Here is a 22,320-nt window from a genome sequence, read left to right on the forward strand (position 1 = left end):
CAATGTCCAATGAGTGTATATTCAAAAGGTGCGGGGCGGTGCCATATACAAAAGGTGAGAGGGCCAGGGCTCCACGGGAAATCCAGGTGAACACTCTGGTCTCTCTCCAAACAATCCAAACACGAATCCGCTCGAACACTCGTCACTCAGGGAACACCAGGGAAAACAGTCCAGAGGGTCTGCACACAAAGAAATGCTCGTTAGATTCCAAACACACAACTACAATGAAAAACACTTACTAGACGCTCGACTTTCACTGACGCGATTCTCAGAACGATCCAGCAAAGAACAGCCGTTGCTTCCTGGCTTAAATGCCATCCACACTGATGAGACACAGGTGTTTCCTCCTCCAAGGGCGTGAACCCATAATGAATTCCGCCCTGGCGAGAGAGAGTGAGAGAGAGACAGAGAGAGAGAGCAACTAGAGTGAGAGAGAAACAGCTGATCAGCGACCAGCTGAACCTCCAGGCCAGTGACAATTCAATTCATTCTTCTTGCTTCCTCCACTTCTGTACCATTGATTCATTAATGCTGTATTCTATCACAGCTGCTCTATTCCCATGTTGCTGCAGTATATTAATGACTAACCTTCTATTGTGGATCGATTATCTCAGTTGTTCTCCTGAATGAAGTTTGGTCCGTTTACAGCATACTGCCATGCGATTGCATTTGTCTCTAACCATCAGGAACCTTCACGTTAACTTTTATCAAGTGGAAAAGTGTTAGCGTTCATCCTGCAGCTTCACTGTTTATGTTATACTAACATAGCTGTGTCGCTAGCGATCACATAGCACATCATTATAAACCAGCTAGCGCAACATCAGTAACCCTACAAACGTCACTGCTGTTTAGTTTTCTGTCTTCATTTATGTTGGAAGTGATAGCAGAGCTGTAGGTTTTAATTTTTTAAGAAATCTCTCAGTCAGAACATGCTATATTATGCTTAGGTAACTAGCGAAACTAGCGAGCTAACGTCCGCTAACTTCCTGCTAACTTCTAACTCTGTTAAACTTCATAAATCCTGTTTTCATGGATGTCTGGATGTTAAACTTCATAGTTACACCTGGTAAAGCAGCAATGCCGAGCATTTTATTAAAGATGAAAGAATTTAGACAGTTTTTAACTGTCTAAGTGTTCGTTTGACTTTGGGACCTGAAGAAGACAGAGTTTAGGACCCAGATTACTCCGAGATTTACAAGCACCTTAGTCCGACAAATATGTCAGTAACGACGGCCCGCTTGCATGTTATACAAAAAATGTGCTTTGGTGGGTATCTGACGGACAAACACCAAATCACTTCCACATCCTGAAGTTGCACCATTTTTACAAACCAATTCTGGGTTCATCCATTTCACTCAACGATCGGGTTTCCGCCTTCGCATTCTCCATTGCCGCTATGCTTTTCGGCCATATGCGTATAAAAACAAAGGCACTGTGCATGCGCCTTTTACCCGTATTCTATCGCAGTATTTTATTTTCTCATCATTGCCTAACATTATACCGGTATTACCGTGAACGGTATAATATGGCCCAGCCCTAGCAGCCCATTCATTCATTTTCATGACAGACACTGTACTACCCAATCAAATCTCTTAACATGACCAGACCCTCCCCTACCTTTGCTGTTTGCTTACATGACTTGTAGAGAAAGCTTAGTGTGGAAGAAGTTAAAGACGAGCTGAAAAGATGAGAGAAAAGAATGAAAATAAACTACAAATGGATGCAGCAAAATGTGTCCATTCAACTGACATGTTGCCTGTTGGGGCTGCTGCACCGTGAACAGTAGCACCAGCAACAAATAGTAAGCAGGCCTCCTGTGCAACGGTGATGAAGAGACAAGGAAGGTGAAATTTAAATGGTTAAAAAATAGATATAGGGACATGAATGAATGGCTACTTTTATTGTCAAGCCACTGCTAATAACTAAAATGTAGCTTTTAATTATTGTCACATGCCACAGTGCAACACAGAAATAACCCAACAACAACTGTGCCAACCTGATTAAAACCTGTCCAAACTCTATGAGAGATATACATGTGTATAATATGTGTATGCCTGATATACATAAAGGTAAGTGTCTGTCTGTATATATATTTACATATGTATATACATATATATATATATATATATATGTATGTACCCCGCCTTTCGCCCTATGTCGCTGGAATGGGCTCCAGCGCCCCCCGCGACCCTGAAAAGGATAAGTGGAAGCGAATGGATTAATGGATGAATGGATGGATGGATGGATGGATATCATCACTGTAGAAATTAATTTTGTGTTCTAATACAGAGGATTGACACCTTTAGATATTGAAATTTTGGCATACTCCAGTGGCTCGTGGTTTGATGAAAATTGCAAATTATAAGTGTGAAAGTGGGCATTCTTGTATGGTCCCTCTCTGAAGGGTAAAATATTGCAATATCAACCCATTAGTAGTGACTGTGGCCTTGTCCAATCAATATATAACCTTCCACAACCAAATCTGAGAAAAATCATGAAAAGGAAGAACCAGTTACCTTTCTCAAAAGCTTTTTCTGCATCTAGTGACATTACTAGTCCTTTTGTTTTGCAGCACTGTGATAGGATAATGAAATTGAGTAGCCTAGTATTTAGGCAGAGAAATCCAGTTTGCTCATTATGAATTGTTGTGAGAAATACTGCTTCTAACCTAGATGCAAATGCCGTAACTTTAATGTTGTTGTTAATTGATGACAGAGGCGTGTAGCTAGATGGCAAAACAGGGTCTTTAACTGGTTAGTGATAATTTTGTTGCAGCTGCGTTCTGAAGAAATGTTTCCTGGTGCCTTGCCATTAGGCATCTGGCTGAATGCGGTATAACTCATTAGTTTAGGTGTGTTTAAGAGATCAGTATCTTTAACTTCAACTTATTTCATTTATTTACAGGGAAATTGTTGAATTTTTCTGTAGTGCGTTTCAGCAGAATATGGTAATAGCTAAAACAGGTATTTCTTGTGGTGATTATGTGAATTGCCCAGTCGGTTGTTATGAGTGATTTTTACCCATCAGCTGTAAAATACCCTTGTAAAAGGGGTATTGTTGTCACCCAGCCAGGTGGGTGGGGTGAGCAGCGTGGACACCCAAGTTTGTGTATGTGACAACTAGAGAACAAAGCAACGTAGGAGTTTGGAATTGATACCGTAGGTGTATCTACTAAAAAATGTCAGACAAGTTTGAATGTGACTGAGCCACCTCCACAGGACAAGACTCAGCAGTCCATCTGCATCTTAAGGATAAAGGACACTCTTTCGAGGATGCCAATGTTCACATTTTGGACAGAGAGGACAGATGGTTTGAAAGAGGAGTGAAAGAAGCCATCTATGTCCACTGTGAGCGACCATCTTTGAACAGAGGCGGTGGTTTACGACACCAACTCTCTGCCATCTATAATCCAGTTTTGAGATCCCTTCCCAGACGCCTTAACGCTCACTCACATCCTGGGCCATCTGACCTCAGGAATTCACATGATAAGGTGGGGCCAGGTTTCACAATGAACTCACCCGAAACTCTGGCTGATTGGGACCCACACCCAGTTTCACACCTTGGCTCAGGCGATTAGAGGATCATCAGGGGGTCCTTTTGTCCCTCTGTGGGGGGATACTCCCACTAGGTTTATATCTGGGACTCTCCACCATTTGACCTTAGAACTGAAGAAGCTTCTCGGATGAGAGGTGAAACGTCTTCAAGTAACTTAATAACACTAGCACCCCCAGGCTTCTACCTTTCTACCTTTAAAACCCGGAGAGCAGCCAAATGGCTTTTAGCTAAGCTTTAGCTTCAGCCAAGTGGAAGCTAAATTGTCTAGTCATTCATATGTAAATTGGGTCGTTATCTGGGAATTCTGGAGGGAGGGGAGTGGGGGTGTGTGATTGAGGGCCATCTAAGTTTGCCATCTTAGGGAGAAATCAACACACATGGGTATATGTCCTTTGTTGCTAAGATTTATTGATAAAAACAGTACAAAAAACCAACCATTTGTACACATATTTTACAAATAATAATAAAAAGTGAGTGAGTACAAACAATTCAACATTTTCAGCAATCACTCACAATCCTGGCACTGCCAACACCTACGCTTTGATGACAAGTCCACCCGCTGTGATCGAGCAAAGACTGACAAGTTTGCTGCACTGAATGCACATGTGCTGTATCAAGCATGCACCGGGACGAAGGAAAGACGGGTGGACTTCCTGGTGGCGCTTGCAACAGAGTTGGCTCGCTCTCATGTAGCTGGGAAGAAGGCAAGAAAAGAACAGTTGCTTCGGACACAACCCTCCACATCTAGCCCTGGAAAAAGAGCCTCGTGTCAGGTCAAACACAACTGCAAGAACAATCATGCCACTGTGCGATGTGTTCACTGCAAAAGATACACATGTGGTAAATGCAGACTACAGATACCATGGCAGTGCCAGGATTGTGAGTGATTGCTGAAAATGTTGAATTGTTTGTACTCACTCACTTTTTATTATTATTTGTAAATATGTGTACAAATGGTTGGTTTTTTGTACTGTTTTTATCAATAAATCTTAGCAACAAAGGACATATACCCATGTGTGTTGATTTCTCCCTAAGATGGCAAACTTAGATGGCCCTCAATCACACACCCCCACTCCCCTCCCTCCAGAATTCCCAGATAACGACCCAATTTACATATGAATGACTAGACAATTTAGCTTCCACTTGGCTGAAGCTAAAGCTTAGCTAAAAGCCATTTGGCTGCTCTCCGGGTTTTAAAGGTAGAAAATGGCCAAATGGCTATCCGTGGGGGTCTAAGTTTAAAGAAGTCCAGACGCTTTTCTTTGCAAGCTCCTTTGACTGAGTTCAACCTCAAGGTCAAAGTCAGAGGTTACATGTTTCTGAAAATCTTGTGAATGTGATAATTTGAGAATAAGACGAAATAGGATTTTCAACTTGATACCATAGGCATATCTACTAGGAGGCTTTTGGTACATCTGACTGCTGCCATTGTTTTTCTATATCTATTTTGGAATTTTTTTGATTTATTATGTTGTAGTTTTGCATTTTGTTATTCTTCTCCATATTTGTTTGGATTTTTTGTGTTTTTTTTCTCTCAGTACTGAATTCCAATTTTTTCCCATTTCTTCTTGTATGTGTGATTTTTCCACTAACTACCACTAAAAGGGAGATGTATTAGTAAAACCATTTGTTCCCATAAAGTTTGCCCACTTTTTCATCATAAATCTGTCAAATTCAGAGTCCATTAAGACGGAGATATTAAATCACCATGTGTTTTAATAATTGGGAGTATAGGTGTTGGATCACTAACAATAATAGGACAATGGTTTTTGAATAATAGTGTTACTTGTGAGATCTGTTGGAGAAAGTAATTATTGCACTGGAGAATAAAGGTATCATTCAATTCCAACAGTGAAATCATGCATATACTGCTTTATTATTTTGGGATATTGGCAAATGCCTTACATTTACTGATTTATTGGAGCGTTCTATTAAAGGGTGTAAGACAATATTAAAGGAGAAAAAAAAAGGATAATCATTACTAGAAACGTATAGATTGACGATTGTAAAAAGATTATCTAAAGTGTCGGCCGGAATTACAGCCATATCGACATTTTGAATCTATTAGTGTAGTGTTCAGAGTAAACAATAGCCTTTTATGAACCAAGATAGAGCCTCAGTTTCATGTAACAAGCTGAAAAGATCTAAATAAGCCTAAAAGATGTGTTCTTTCAGAGGCTCTATCCCAAAGGAGGAGTATCTCTGCCTTTTATATTGGAACAGTATCCAGAATTGTTATTCTTTTTGCCAGTGAACAAATAACACATACATTTAAAGAAGCTAGAATTAGTGGCTGAATAAGAAGAAATAAAATATGTGCATATGCAGCATGAAATCCATATGAACCCTATAATTTATAAATATCTGTGATAAAGGTTTTACTTTCATATGAGGAGCAGTTGTTTATGTGTTGTGACTGTCATGGGCTGAACTCTGAGGCGCTGGGCTAAAGCTATAGGGATGTTGACAAAGGATAATCAGGAGTGTGGTATGAATAACCCTTGTAGTCCAGGAAACCTAGGTTTACCTTAGTTGGCGAAGCCAAAATCCTGCTTTGTTATACAGGTCTCTGAGCTGAAAACTTTGCAACTCCAGTATGTCCACTCTTAATGCTGAATACACTTGTTTGTTAGAGCAGCTGAATGAGCACCCAAATGTGGACCTACAGACAGGCAGGATTAACGAAAAGCTCACCTTTATTGAGGGTAAAAAGGCAGTCCATCCAGTGACACCTTTGAAATGCCAAAAACAAACAGAATCCAATTTCAGAAAATAACCAAGGCTGGACAACAGAAGGCAATGGTAAAGAAACAGAACAGCACAACAGAGAACTAAGGCAAACTGAGAGTTTAAATAGTGGAAAAATGTCAGTCTTAGTTTTACTGGATCTCAGTGCAGCATTTGATATAGTTGACCACAACATATTACTCAAACGACTGGAGAACTGGGCAGGTCTTTCAGGAACTGTACTAAACTGGTTCAAAACATACTTAGAAAACAGGAAATACTTTGTATCAATAGGTAACTTCACATCTGAGCAGACAAGTATCACATGTGGAGTTCCCCAAGGTTCCATCTTGGGACCCCTTCTGTTTAACATTTACATGCTCCCACTGGCACAGATTATAAAGAACAACAAAATAAACTATCACAGCTATGCAGATGACACACAAATATATATCACAATGTCACCAGGAGACATAGGCCCTCTACAGGCTCTTGGTAAATGCATCGAGGAAATTAATGACTGGTTGTGCCACAATTTTCTCCAGCTAAACAAAAATAAAACTGAGGTAATATTCTTTGGTGCCAAAGAAAAACGATTACAGGTCACCAGAGAACTTCAATCTATACATCTAAAAAGACAATAACAAAGTCAGCTTACTATCACCTCAAGAATATTTCAAGGATAAAAGATCTGATGTCTAAACAGGACCTGGAAAAACTAGTCCATGCATTCATTTTTAGTAGGCTTGATTACTGTAACAGCATCTTTACAGGTCTACCTAAAAAATCAGTCAGACAACTACAGCTCATTCAGAACTCTGCTGCTCGAGTCCTCACTAAGACCAAAAAATGTGGACCACATCAGTCCAGCTCTGAGGTCTTTACACTGGCTGCCTGTCCGTCAGAGGATAGACTTTAAAGTTCTGATGCTGGTCTATAAAGCTCTGAATGGTTTAGGACCAAAATACATCAGTGACCTCCTGACCCAGTATGAACCTTCCAGATCCCTCAGGTCATCTGGATCTGGTCTTTTATCAGTTCCCAGAGTCAGAACCAGACACGGAGAAGCTGCATTCAGCTTTTATGCTCCTTATATCTGGAACAAACTCCCAGAAAGCCTCAGATCAGCTGAAACACTCAGTTTATTTAAATCCAGGTTGAAGACTCACCTGTTCTCAGCTGCATTTGAATAAAGCACCAAATCCACACTTTTAAGCTTAAATTTCAAAACTTACATTAACTACTGATTTTATCTATTGTTCTGATTTTATCTGTTTTGATTTTATATACTGTTTTGTTTGTTTGTTTGTTAATTAGTTTGTTTGCTTGTTTTAATCAATTTTAAATCATGCTTTTTATTTGTTTTAGTTTCTAATGTCTCTGTAAAGCACTTTGAATCACCTTGTTGTTGAATTGTGCTATACAAATAAACTTGCCTTGCCTTACACGCAGACACATTGAAGGCTGGGGAACTAAACACACCTAAAGAAAAAGTTAGGATAACAAGACAAGACATAGAAGTACCAAAATAAAACAGGAAGTAGCGATGTGGGGAATCATGTGACAAAGGAAACTCGGCAGCAAGAGGGAGCTTGGAGAGATTCAGAATAACCAAAACAAGAATACCAAAATATAAGTCTAACAACTAACAGAAAGAGCAATACAAAAGCAACAACAACAAAGGAGTAAACACAGAATCATTAATAAGATCATAAAGAGAAAATATGGGATGTTGTCAAAACTGGGCTCTCTAACCATCAAACCTAAAAATACAGTTAAAGAGTGACTGCTGTTAATTTTGCAGCAAATTTTTATTTAGTTGTTTTACTTAAAATTTAGACTTCTAAATTCTTTTAGCTTTAGTCATCATAAGATTTTAAGCAGCAGTTTATCCAGCTGACGAAAATATAGAGTGTAAAAAATTTGTTGTGTTTTTACCAGTGAGAGTTGTTCTACATGGTTTACAAAGTGTCTCATTTTCCTTGACATCAAATGGAAAATGTGTCCATATTTTCACTCTTGTCTTCCTATGTGCTGACATTTTGTCTCATTTTCATGAGAAACCGGGAGGATGGGAGATAGTGGTACCATTTCCAAAAAGCACCTCAGTTGTGCACCTCTAACATTACTGCATGCAGATTACTTCTGATTGGACTGCTTCAAAACTCGCCTGGCCTTTCTACACAATGTAATTAGTTCTTATTGGCTCTTGTCTCTCCAGGATATTTTCTTTTTGTTTTTATTCACTGACAAAAGTTTCAGCAGATTTCATCACAGTTTTTGTCCTCATGTAAATGTAGGGTAAATGTAGCTTTCCGTGAAATAAATGTAAAGTTTTGACTCTGTTTGTGTAAATAGATTTGTGCTTAAATGTAAATCTGGCTAAAATAAAGTTGACAAAAATGTTATTTCTTTTGTGTTGATATGAAAAGCTCTCAGACGTAATATCTTTGCTCATGACTATTACCTACCTACTACTTGCCTACCTCGTTGTTCACGTACAGCGCCAACAGAGTGCATCGCTTATAAATTAGCTTAAATGTATTTTACCAGTATGACCAGATGAATTGCTTACAGAAATAATGAAGAACCACACAAAATAATATTTTTAGCTATTGATCTCTGTCTGTCCAAACGGGGACGTGCCCAGTAGATATCAGTGGGTGGGTTTCAATCACTCAGACTTTCTGCAACGAGGATGACGATAGACTGACAGACACTTTATAGCTTCTGAAGGACTCTAAAGGAGACTGTTGGTCTGTGCCATAAATTATGGATAAAGAATGCCTGTGTGTATGTGCGTTGTGTGTTTGTGTATGTGTTTGTGTATGGTGCTGGTGCTGGGGCCACAGCCTTCCTGGTTGAAATCTGGCCAGAATTGCCATCTGCAAGTAGCACAAGTCTTCCTGCTTAAAGTTTCAAAGAGAGCCTGTAATTTCCAAGCACACATGAGTCAATGAGAGCTCGGATGTTTATTAATAACATGAATTCACAGATTGTTTCTGAATGCTTATTGTGATCGGATTCAACCAGGGTGCAATGACCAAATGCAAAAACGATCTTCAGATTCCCCTGTGCCTTCAAGCATTAATTCACTTACATGTGTCCTTCTGGACAACTATTAACTTTAATTCAGATAAAAGTGACATACTCTGGCCTTTGGTGTACACGGCTAGTCTGCTAGTTGGTGATTAACGAACCACTTCCATCTCCAGCACTATGAACTCTGGCCGGGACTTAATTAAAACTCAGCCATTGACCACAATCATAAATTACTTTCCACAACCTGTGACACTTTCAAAATAAAAAGGACTCATTGGTTTCTTGCCAATTAATAATTCACAAATGAAATGGAATGAAAGCCTGAGGGGTACTGTAAGAGTTTGTATCCTGTGTTTTGAAAAAGGCTGACAGCACTGTCGCTGAACAAGAAGGATTACTTGAGCTGGTGGTGACTGCTGGGTGATTGATGACCGTTATCTGCTCTGTTTGTGTTCTGCAGGTAGCTGTTGTCATCACAGTGTCACTGCACTGCTCCTGCCCAGTCTGATCCTTGACCTGAGCAGCTGATTCCCAGTAGGAGGGAGCAGCCCTGCAACAATATCTCTACTCCATCATCTCTGGCTCTGTTTACATGTGTGTCAGTCTGAGGATGGAGGCCTTTCTCAGCATACCTCCAGTCTGCGCCTCTTATGAAATCATCACTGTTCTCACTAGTGTTTCCTTTTTTTTCTTCTTTTTTTTAAATGCAGCAGCTGTTTGCTGTAATCTGAAAGTTAAGTCCCAAATGCAAATTTAGTGATCGCATCAGAGGCACAAGCTGGGCGTTTCCTGTATTAAATGTAACGGGTAATGCTCTGTTTTGCAAACCTTCAGCCACAAACACTAAATCAGATGAAGGAGAAGCTTCAGAGTGACACTGTCTTCAGCTGCTGTATATTGTGCGCTTCCTTCCTCGCATTTTTACTGAAATGAACTTCGTATTTATTAGCTTGCAGTGTAATTATTATCATTAATAATCACTATTATATTACAGTGTTTGTTGATATTGGTAAATACTGTTTGAATATATATACCTTCCAAAATAAAAGTCTAAGTTCAGCAGCAAGCGACATGTTATGAGATGAATCTTGCTTATTTATGCATCTTTATATTTATGTTTTAGTCAGTGAAATGTTTGTTTTAATTCCCATGTCATTTTTATCATGGCTTTAAGAATGTCTAAAGTTGGCAGGGATGGACCCTGCCCACCTAGAAATAAATTTTGCCCCCACACCTACAGAAAATACACAGAGTTCGCATTTTAAACTTCTTTAGCTGCTTTGCAACCCACCTCTCCTCCAGCATCTGACCCCATCATTGGCATATCCATTGTCATACTGTGATGCTGCCCTGTGCTGTTTTGCTGCTCCGATTTTTCATTTATCCACATAGAGGGGTGAGGAGGTCCCTGTACAGCCTGTATCAGTTACTGTAATTTATTTAAAAACACTCTATTTCTTTGAAATGTGTCTATACATTCTTCTAGGGTCTTTAACTTACAATATAAAGCACCTCGAGGTGACTTTTGTTGTGATTGGGTGCTTTAAAAATAAAATGTGATTAAATTATCTCCTAGGAGCTGCTGTTACAAAATAGTACTTTCATATGTTTTTCATTAACAGGGCATCTATTGATGCATTTTTGACAGAGTCACTGATGCAGCTGGTTTAAAAACAAGGTGTCCTTTGGTGCCCAGTGTTGAGGCATAAGTGAGCTGGATCTGTCACTCCCAACTTGTCATTTTGTAATTACTTAGATTACTATTGTAAAGGGCATTTTTTACTTTAATGAACTATGACAATATACTATAATTATTTTTGCTTATATCATACACACCTGTTTCTGTGGTAAATTATTTGATAAACAAATTCATCATGAAATTCAACCTTAAACCAAATTATCATCCAAACAGTGGCAGGAACAGGAGTAGTGTAACTCACACTACAAGTGTTTGGTTTCCAGCAAGAGGTAATCATCAGCAGTCAGGCAGTTTTCCTCTTGTCTTCATGGGCCTACATTCCTAGCAAGATGTTTAAGATTTAAGATAGTAATAGGCTTAATTTGATCTGTAAGAGAAGTGATTATGCTGTGTGTTAGTTTCTCCCAGCCCTGTGTTGTCTCCTAAGGTTTTCTAGAGATAAGCAAGATGTCAGGTTGCCCTGCAGGGTCAGGTCTTCCACAGTTTGTCATCTTTTACTTAACCCCTTTGCTGTAAAAAGCTTTTCTTTTGGATTTGTCCATCATCATTGATCTATCTCTCTCTCTCTCTTTGGAATTATCTGGCTTTGAATTTCCCAACACACTTCAATCAGTAATAATTTCGTCAAACTACACTGACTCACCAATAAGGAAGCTTTTCATTTTTAATAGAGTTTTCAACAAAGAGAAGAAACAAAGAGAAGAAACATGCAGGGGGGAAGCTTGTCATTGTTGTTTTGTCTCAGGCATAATGTAACATGAAATTCATTTTCTTTTTGTCTGTTGTTGTTGAGAAAGGCCAGAGGAAAGTTTCTTTAAAAGGTTACATTCTGCAGCATTTTTCTACTTACTGAATATGTAGCAATAATAACAAGGAAAGAGCATTTCCAGAACCTTTTCAAACATTTGAAAAAGCAACAAAAGTCAGGTTTTTCCTTACCTGGAGGCTCTCTATCTAGATTTAATTCTGTGCAGGCTGTTGGACAAACTTAACCCGGTTTCGCTCACAGCGGTTTACTGTCTGATAGCCTGCTGCCTCTGTAAATACAGCATGAACAAGGTGGATAAATCTCCCAGGTAATGCAGGCTGAGGGGAATTTCAATCCAAGGTGGAGCAGTTATCACTCCTGGTCAATGTCTGGAATGTTAACGAAGGTTTATTTGAGGTTAAAACCCGAAGCAAGAATGTGTTCGTACAGAAGAGGCCAGGTTCTTCCAATTACTAGACTATGTTGTTATCAAAAGAGGTTTAATGAAAGTAAAGCCGTCTGCTAGAAAGATCTTCAATTAATTCAAGTTATTTTTCAATCCTTTTTATGTATTTCCAGTGTTAGGAGACAGTGGACGCTAATTGTGATAAACATTTTTCTGTGTTTGGCAAAACAATATTAAAAGCCCATACAAGTGGTTTTGTAATAACTATTTGTGAGTACAACATGCATTTACACTCATGCAACCCTACAGGATATCATTGATAGTCGATGAACTTACTGTACCCCTTAATGGCCTATTTTCTGTTCCAATGGTGGATGCTCAAGTCGGTTTTATCTATAGGCTGTGAAATATCCAAAGGTGCTTTATATTGTAAGCTGAAGACCCCAAAATAATACAAAGAAAACCTAAGACTCAGATGACCTGATCACCTGAAAGCTGAAGGTGCTACCACGCATTCTACTTTTGAAAATTCTAGTAATCACACGCAACACAGAAGTCTAATATTGAAGTCCTCTGAAGGTAAGATGGGTCCTGATTATTGATGATCTTGTATGTGAGGTGAAGGATTTTGAATTTGATTCTAGTTTTAACAGGTAGCCAATGAAGACAACCAGAAAAGAGAAGAAGACGATGGAAGACATATCCTCTCTCTTTCAGGAACTAGAAAGAGAGAGCCTGAGTGAAGCATCTAAATTATGAACAGAATTGGTCCTAGTATGGAACCATGTGGAGCTCCATAATTAACCTTGCATGAAGAAGACTCCACATGAACAAACTGAAGTCTGTTAGATAGATATGTTTCCTTTAATATGTGTAGCATACTCTAATCTCTGTAGTAAAATATTTTTTCCGGAATAATTATTTGTGAAAAAAGGTACACTACTAGTTAAAGTATAAGGAATACTAGGCAGTCTGGCTACAATGATGAAGAAAAACCTGGGATTGTTGTTGATTTCTTCAGTTAATGTAAATTTAGTATAGAAATAGGGAAATTTTGGCAAGCGATGAACATGGCAAAAATTTCAAATAAGGAGTTCAGCATATGTGCAAGCAGTCCCCCTTTTCTCCTCTAATATCTATAACTCTTGCTGTTAAAACTTCTCTTTTTTTGTTTTTCAGTCCCTGGCCCAGTGGGCTGAGCATTTTAACAATGAAACAGCAGGGATGGATTTGCAATTGGAGCCAGCCATTACAGGAATTACTTCATTTTTTTCAATTCCACAGTTAGCCACTTGGTTTTATACCTAGAGCACTCCCCTCCACATGGCTCGAGATTAACTGCAACACCACAGAATACAACAAAATACCAGTATGTGATGAACTTGGAATAAAAATGTGATTTTCAAGCATGCTCACCATTGTGCACTGTGCTGTTTAAACCAAAGGACATTTAGAGGACTATTGGTCTGTGGTTTTCTTATTGTTAATAAAAAAGTCCCATGAAAAGCCCAACAAAAGTGTTCTAAAATAGATAGTGATCCTTTCATACTGTACTGTTTTTGTGTAGTGGAATGGATGAGGTCATCCTGAGTGAAACATCTTTTATACTCACAACTCTAACTGAAGTACTCGTTTTAAGCCAAGGAAGAATGGCTGTACTAATTTACTCTTCCTGTTTTATACTTCATGAATCTTAATCATCCAAAACCTGCCTGAATGACTTCTGGGTCTTCCTGGCTGAAGGCGACACTCTGGTCTTTTATCCTGCCTGTGTCTGTATGAAATAACTGCAGTGTTTCTGTGATGTAGGCTCATATTAAAAAGAGCAAACTAAAACTAGATTCCCTTATTTAATAAAAACAGCAAAGCTGTACATAACTAGGTTTTGCCACTACATATACTTGTTTTTGTGTGTGTGTTTTTCTTAATAATTCCCAGTGTTAAGTGATGAGAAGATTCAGTTGTGTCTGGATGTGATTGATTAAATTCAAATCAATTTATTTATACAGCGCCAAATCACAACAACAGTCGCCTCAAGGTGCTTTATATTGTAAGGTAGATCCTACAATAATAAATACAGAGAAAAACCCAACAATCATATGACCCCCTATGAGCAAGCACTTTGGTGAGAGTGGGAAGGAAAAACTCCCTTTTAACAGGAACAATCCTCCATCAGAACCAGGCTCAGGCAGCGGTGGCCATCTGCCGTGGCCATTTGGGGGAAAAGAGAGAAGTAACACTAGATTCTGTTATTAAATAATAAAAACAGTACATACTGGGTTGTACTACAACATACTTGTTTTTGTTTGTTTGTTTTTTCTTTAAAACTTCTGCATAATCTCTTTTGGCTTCCTTCGCCTGCCTTTTAATCCATGATTGTTCTGACTAGCTGCCTCTCTAAATAGAAGGTTTCAACAACAGGTGGGTGGAGCTTCTGTACGCTCAGTTTTGGTAATCTCAGTTTTTGGATGTAGTTAGCATTGGGCACTCAACACTGTAAATGTGACCAAAAAAAAAAAAAAAAACATCTCTGGGTTTCCTGAACGGCGTAGACCAAGAGGTTCATCTTCAGGTTAATACTTCTGAGACATTTCCCTGGTCCCTTTTTCAAATCACCTCATTTTGACTGAGAGCTAATATGTTAGACTGAGGGAGTTGACGTTGAAACCTTGGATGAAAATAATTTCCATTCCCACGTCATTATATTGTGATAGCACTGCACTAATAAACACTGGAAGAGTAATCTTCCAATGTAGGAGAGAAACAAAATATCCTGGAAGAGGTGTGTTAAAACTGCGTAGCTTATAAGAGAGAAATTTCATTAACTGTCTTGAAAAAATAATATTAATTCATAAGTGCAGCAACTTACTATTTGCTTTCAAATGAGTGCTCTTTTGAGTGAAGCTAAAACAGTTTTACTCAAACTGATAAACATTAAAAGCATAAGATATAATTTACACATGTTCTGTTGATGAAGTTGGTATTTCTAATTAATTAAGTGTTCCTTCTGAGCCAAACTTTTCTCTTTGTTAACTTCCACTTTCCGCTGCTCTTTTTAAAGAAAGCAGAAGAAAAGTAGAAGTTGGGTTATCTGGTGCGAGGTTGGCAGGCTGGAATCACAGTGGCAAAACTGCTGCTAATTTCTTACTTCCCTTTCCATATTTAAACTAGTGTTCAAACAGCGGTTTAAATAGCTGCAGTAGTACATCATTAGTTCCTTTCTAGGCTCAGCGTGCAGAGCTGTAGGAGAGGGAGATAAATCAACATTTTATAGCTCCTAGGGGCACTGAGGATCAGACTGAGCTCTGCAGCGAGAAATTAAAGGCTTCTTAATGGGCCGCACAGCTGAAATGTATTACTGTATCTGGGAGCATGATGACTTCCTTGTATATTCTCATATGGACAAATAAAAGCCCTGTGTGACCACTGTAACACCCTCAGACTCACCATTTGGTCTCAATAAGCTATAGTATAGTGGACAACAGTCTATGTTTAAGAGGCAGATGCTGAAATGTGTTAGGTTATAAAGAATAGCTAGAGGTCTTATTTTGTTTGAAGCAATCCTGCTTTTTGACAAAGTGAAACAAATGAGAAACTTAAAAGGTTGTATGTACTGTACACTCAAATGAAAACGTAAACATAGCACAAATAATATAGAGCTTTTCTACACTACCTGAGCACTCAAAGGTCTTCATACAATATGCCTCCATCCGTTCACACAAGCACTTTAAGTACTTTCTATCTAGATGTTGCATTCACACCACCACAACTTGGGGTCAGACCAAGGATATTTGGCATGCAGACTACAGGAGCCAAAGTTCGAACCACCAACCCTCCAGTTAGCAGATGACCTTCTCTACAGCTATCCCACCACAAACTAATGTAGACTTAATTCTTCAAAGAGAGGCTCCAGACAGCTGCAGCAGCAGGTGAACCAACTGTCAATTAATGACCCCTCAGCTGCTGTGAAAGGCTTCTAATCCTGTTAGTAATTTTAAAAGTTCATCACAAAAAGATAAAGTGCTCCATCCACTTTTTAAAGAGGCAGAATTCAATCTTTGAAATATTTTCATGGTAATGTGCTTCACAGTGTGATTCAGCACATTAAGACAACATTTGCCGTATTTCTCAGTACAACTGAAATCAGCAGTACTGACTCTCTCTGGACAGTTGAAATCTTTTTGTTACTTAAGGCACCATTCCTCCCTCTCTTCCTCTCATTTGTTGTGTGTGGGTTTCAGATGACTTTACCCTGTCTCCTTCTGAAACAGACCAGGTGAACTATAATACACAACTATACTATACTACATACAGAGTTACTTTACACACTTTCCAGCATTACATGGGAGATCTGTACTGCTTTACTTACTGGGAAAAACTGGGCTGCTCTAGAAGCTAGGTGGAAGCATGGCGTGGGGCAGAGCTGAAGATCCTGCAGTGTCATGCTCCATTGGGTCTCTGATCAGACACATTTAGCAATTATATGTATTTTGAAAAGTGAAAGTGGAAGTAAAAGATCTACCCTCTACCACTTTATGTTCAAATCTATGTGTTTCCTATGTGTGTGAATGTGTGTGTGAATGGGTGGATGATTGTGTATAGTGTAAAGCGCTTTGGGGTCCTTAGGAGCAAGTAAAGCGCTATACAAATACAGACCATTTACCATTTATTTACCATTTCCTACCTGTGGACAAAGCAGGGTTAAACTGAAAGTTGTTATGAAGGAAGTCCAAGGTATCAGAGAAAAAATGACAAAAAGCTTTTTGTAGTTTTATTTAGTTACACTGTTTATTTAGAGACTGAATGATGAATGAAGAACAGATATTTTTGCAGAGAAAGTGCTGAATGTTTCCTTTCTGGAGCAAACTGCCACAGCCAAAGCCAATAAGTTGGACTCTTGGGCCACTTAATTGAAATTTCATGAGGACATGTGAGGCAGCTGACGTCCCTGTGTATAACTTGGCTACATCCAAGACCTACCCTCAGGATGATCTGAGAAAGAGATACAGGAGTCTATGGAACTGTCTGAGTAGACAGTCCAACTTCTCCCTGTAGATCTCCAAACTTCAGCATTGAGGTTCATAGATTACAAGGTGCACCTTCTGATGGTAAAACATAGAAACCAGGGGATATACGAGCTGCTTCGCAAGTGACTTTTCATGAGGGTTCAGATGTGAGCACTTTTAAATTTCAAAGACTGCCTTAGCAAAATAGAAAAATACTCACCAGTTTTTAAACCTTGTATCCTCCGAGGAGATGTGCTTAATGGCCAACTGCGAGAAAACAAACACAGGTGGTTTAGCTGCTACTTTCAAAGAGATCTGTAATGTGTGTGAGCATGTGCTTATAAGACTTACTGGCAAAAACTTCCTCTCAAAGAAGCTAACGTGCAACAAACCTCCTACACCGATGGGATCAAGATGAGGAGACTCATCCTCGAAGTTGTCTAAAAATACATACACAACTTTTGTGTAACTTTACATTTCTCTTTGCAATCCTATCTAGTCCTTGGTTTTAACACGCTCAGTGTTCAATATGTGTAATACTGCTTCTGTGCATGGTTACTCACCTTGCACAGAAGCAGTATTACACATTTAGTTTCACACCATCAGCTTATCACCAGGCCTTTCTCTATCATTCTGACTGAATCCTTTACTGTCAGCTCGACGAGGTTCCTGTACCTTGCTATCTTGCTGAAATTCTCTGCTGCATCACCAGCTCTTTTCTTTCTCACATTAAGATGGTGTGGGGGGTCAGAGGACTCCTCTCTTTGACTCAATATCTTGTTATTCTCTATAAAATTAGAAAACATTTGTAGTTATTGTGTCAAACACCATGACCACTTGAAGTATGGTTTTGTACTGAGATTGATGAGTCATATAAACCCACACCGTGGTCAAGTGAAGAGTGAATGAGTTTACATGAGAACAAGTTTATAAGCCTGGCAATACACTGGGTGCCAGGGCCAACCATAAGAACTCAAGACAAAGTTTAATTCCACCAGACACACGTGAATATGTGCAAAGGGTTTGTCAACTAAACCCAGAGTGAACTTTCCATCTGCTCATACAAACAGCAGAATCTATATTAAATATCAAATGAAAAGCATTGTCGAGGCTTTGCCAAGAAGCACTAAATTAGGGGGCAGGAAGATGAATAAAATAAGCACCTCTTGTGAAAATTTACAGGACGTTACAAAAATGATGTTTCAAACAAGATTAAAAAATACAAATGCCTCCAAATGCTGGAAAAACAAATGTCTGTATTAAATCACTCGGTTACTGAGTGAAGACTTTTGCATTCATATGATAGTTTTAGGATATAAAAAATAAATTAACCTGCCAGTCAAAGCAGTCATGCCCCCAACTGGAACATTAATACAGGGAGTGCAGAATTATTAGGCAAGTTGTATTTTTGAGGAATAATTTTATTATTGAACAACAACCATGTTCTCAATGAACCCAAAAAACTCATTAATATCAAAGCTGAATGTTTTTGGAAGTAGTTTTTAGTTTGTTTTTAGTTTTAGCTATTTTAGGGGGATATCTGTGTGTGCAGGTGACTATTACTGTGCATAATTATTAGGCAACTTAACAAAAAACAAATATATACCCATTTCAATTATTTATTTTTACCAGTGAAACCAATATAACATCTCCACATTCACAAATATACATTTCTGACATTCAAAAACAAAACAAAAACAAATCAGTGACCAATATAGCCACCTTTCTTTGCAAGGACACTCAAAAGCCTGCCATCCATGGATTCTGTCAGTGTTTTGATCTGTTCACCATCAACATTGCGTGCAGCAGCAACCACAGCCTCCCAGACACTGTTCAGAGAGGTGTACTGTTTTCCCTCCTTGTAAATCTCACATTTGATGATGGACCACAGGTTCTCAATGGGGTTCAGATCAGGTGAACAAGGTGGCCATGTCATTAGTTTTTCTTCTTTTATACCCTTTCTTGCCAGCCACGCTGTGGAGTACTTGGACGCGTGTGATGGAGCATTGTCCTGCATGAAAATCATGTTTTTCTTGAAGGATGCAGACTTCTTCCTGTACCACTGCTTGAAGAAGGTGTCTTCCAGAAACTGGCAGTAGGACTGGGAGTTGAGCTTGACTCCATCCTCAACCCGAAAAGGCCCCACAAGCTCATCTTTGATGATACCAGCCCAAACCAGTACTCCACCTCCACCTTGCTGGCGTCTGAGTCGGACTGGAGCTCTCTGCCCTTTACCAATCCAGCCACGGGCCCATCCATCTGGCCCATCAAGACTCACTCTCATTTCATCAGTCCATAAAACCTTAGAAAAACCAGTCTTGAGATATTTCTTGGCCCAGTCTTGACGTTTCAGCTTGTGTGTCTTGTTCAGTGGTGGTCATCTTTCAGCCTTTCTTACCTTGGCCATGTCTCTGAGTATTGCACACCTTGTGCTTTTGGGCACTCCAGTGATGTTGCAGCTCTGAAATATGGCCAAACTGGTGGCAAGTGGCATCTTGGCAGCTGCAGGACGTTGCTTAATAATTATGCACACCTGATATAGGGTGTTGATGTCATTAGACCACACCCCTTCTCATTACAGAGATGCACATCACCTAATATGCTTAATTGGTAGTAGGCTTTCGAGCCTATACAGCTTGGAGTAAGACAACATGCATGAAGAGGATGATGTGGACAAAATACTCATTTGCCTAATAATTCTGCACTCCCTGTAGAATTCAAAGTGATGAAGTCTACAAAATATTATCCCCATAAGGTTGTAATGAAGGGTGGAAACAGCTACATAGAACAAAACCATTTTTGAGACAGGTTGTAATCATGTTAATTTCAGTGCTCAGGTTGGGCATTTCAACATTTTAATCTTTTGGGGTTTTACTCAGTATTAAATCCACTGTCTGGTCAGTTTGGAGGCTGTTTTTAACTTCAGTGCCACATCACAGTGTTCCCTCGCTATAACGCGGTTCAACTTTCGTTGCCTCGCTGTTTCGCGGATTTTTGTGTGCAATTTTGCATGCTTTTTTTGCTTTTTGTCTTTACAGTGCATTGTGTTCTGCAGCCTAAATGGCCTTCCCCCCCACCGCCTGTATGACTGCGCTATCGATCTCCTTCCGGGGGCTCCGTTGCCGTCTAGCCGCCTGTACAGCCTCTCCCAGCCGGAGCGGGTTGCTATGGAACGTTACATCTCTGAGTCGCTTGCTGCGGGCTTGATCCGTCCCTCCTCCTCCCCGGTTGCGGCTGGGTTCTTCTTCCTGGACAAGAAGGATGGTTCGTTGCGCCCGTGTATCGATTATCGGGGCCTTAATCTGATCACTGTCAAGAACAGGTATCCTTTGCCGCTGCTTTCCTCTGCTTTTGAGCTGCTCCAGGGCATGACTGTTTTTACTAAGCTGGACCTGCGCAACGCTTACCACCTGGTTCGCATCAGGGAGGGGGATGAGTGGAAGACGGCCTTCAATACTCACCAGGGGCACTTTGAGTACCTTGTTATGCCCTTCGGCCTCACCAACGCTCCCGCGGTTTTTCAGACCATGGTGAACGAGGTGCTTCGTGACTTTGTTAATCGCTGTGTCTTTGTGTACTTGGATGATATTCTCATCTTTTCTAAGACGCTCGCGGAACATCAGGTGCATGTGAGACAGGTCCTGCAACGCCTCTTGGAGAACCGGCTGTTTGTGAAGGGGGAGAAGTGTGAGTTCCACGTGCCTGCAGTAGCTTTCCTGGGCTATATAGTTGAGAGGGGAAATCTACGGACTGACCCTGGAAAGGTGCGTGCGGTGGTTGAATGGCCTGTTCCTCCTAATCGCCGCCAACTGCAACGTTTTCTGGGATTCGCTAATTTCTACAGGAGATTCATTCGCGATTTTAGTAGGCTCTCCCTCCCTCTCACTAAACTCACCTCTCCAAAGGTTCCTTTTCAGTGGGATCCTGCCGCTCAGCGAGCCTTCGCCCAGCTTAAGGAGAGGTTTTCCTCGGCGCCCATCCTCCGGCAACCGGACCTCACACGGCAGTTCGTGGTGGAAGTCGACGCTTCTGACTCCGGGTTGGGGGCGGTTCTCTCGCAACAAGAGGACGGTAAGCTTCACCCGTGTGCTTTCTTCTCTCGCCGTCTCTCGCCCGCAGAAAGCAATTACAACGTCGGGGATCGGGAACTCTTGGCCATAAAACTCGCCCTGGAGGAATGGAGACATTGGCTGGAGGGAGCTGCTCACCCGTTCATTGTTTGGACGGATCACAAGAACCTGGAGTACATCCGTTCGGCCAGACGTCTCAGTTCTCGGCAAGCCAGGTGGGCATTGTTCTTTGCTCGCTTTGATTTCACCATCACCTACAGGCCAGGATCTCGCAACGTGAAGCCAGACGCCCTGTCCCGGCAGTTTTCCACCACGGAGGAGGAGTCGGACCCCGAACCCATTCTGCCGGCGGCCTGGGTGGTTGGAGCAGTTTCCTGGGAGATTGAATCCCTCATTCAGGAGGCACAAGAGACTGAACCGGATCCTGGTACCAGCCCGACTGGTCGCCTCTTCGTCCCCTCGGTGGTCCGCTCCCAGGTACTCCAGTGGGCTCACACTGCCCGTTTCTCATGTCACCCCGGGGTCCTCCGCACCCTGTCCTTCCTTCAACGCTACTTCTGGTGGCCCACCATGGCGAGGGACGTCAGGGAGTTTGTGTCCGCCTGCCCGACCTGCGCCCAGAACAAGCGGTCAAACCAACCGCCGTCGGGCCGTCTTCTGCCTCTCCCTACGCCGGCCCGACCATGGTCACACATCGCTCTAGACTTCATCACTGGACTGCCTCCCTCTGCAGGTTACACCGTTATACTAACTATCATCGACCGTTTCTCTAAGGCCGCACACTTTGTCGCCCTTCCTAAACTCCCTACTGCTCTGGAGACGGCTCGGCTCCTCACCTCACATGTGTTCAGGCTCCACGGGATCCCCGAGGACATCGTCTCAGACAGAGGACCACAATTCACTTCCCGAGTATGGAGGGAATTTTGCACCGCACTGGGAGCCAAGGTCAGCCTCTCTTCCGGTTTCCACCCGCAGAGCAACGGACAGTCCGAACGGGCTAACCAGGAGTTGGAAGCTGCCCTCCGGTGTGTTGCCTCCCACAATCAATCAACCTGGAGTGAACAGCT

At 40.8% G+C, this 22,320-nt stretch overlaps 1 protein-coding gene across 3 annotated transcripts in view; it reads left to right on the top strand.

Annotated features, from left to right (window-relative positions):
- The window catches only part of tsnare1 (T-SNARE Domain Containing 1), a 256,224-nt gene extending 242,560 nt beyond the window's left edge, over nt 1-13,664 (top strand). For all 3 annotated transcript variants that reach the window (XM_040034306.1, XM_040034309.1, XM_040034307.1), the window contains one exon: nt 9,785-13,664. Coding sequence is in view for 1 of the 3 variants with exons in the window: in XM_040034309.1 (XP_039890243.1) it covers nt 9,785-9,832 (48 nt within the window). In the remaining 2 variants the exon portion in view is untranslated. The remainder of the gene's footprint in view (nt 1-9,784) is intronic.
- Nucleotides 13,665-22,320: the final 8,656 nt, after the last annotated feature.

The sequence above is a fragment of the Simochromis diagramma genome, unplaced genomic scaffold (genome assembly GCF_900408965.1).
Source record: "Simochromis diagramma unplaced genomic scaffold, fSimDia1.1 OVJJ01000747.1, whole genome shotgun sequence".
NCBI classification, from domain to species: domain Eukaryota; kingdom Metazoa; phylum Chordata; class Actinopteri; order Cichliformes; family Cichlidae; genus Simochromis; species Simochromis diagramma.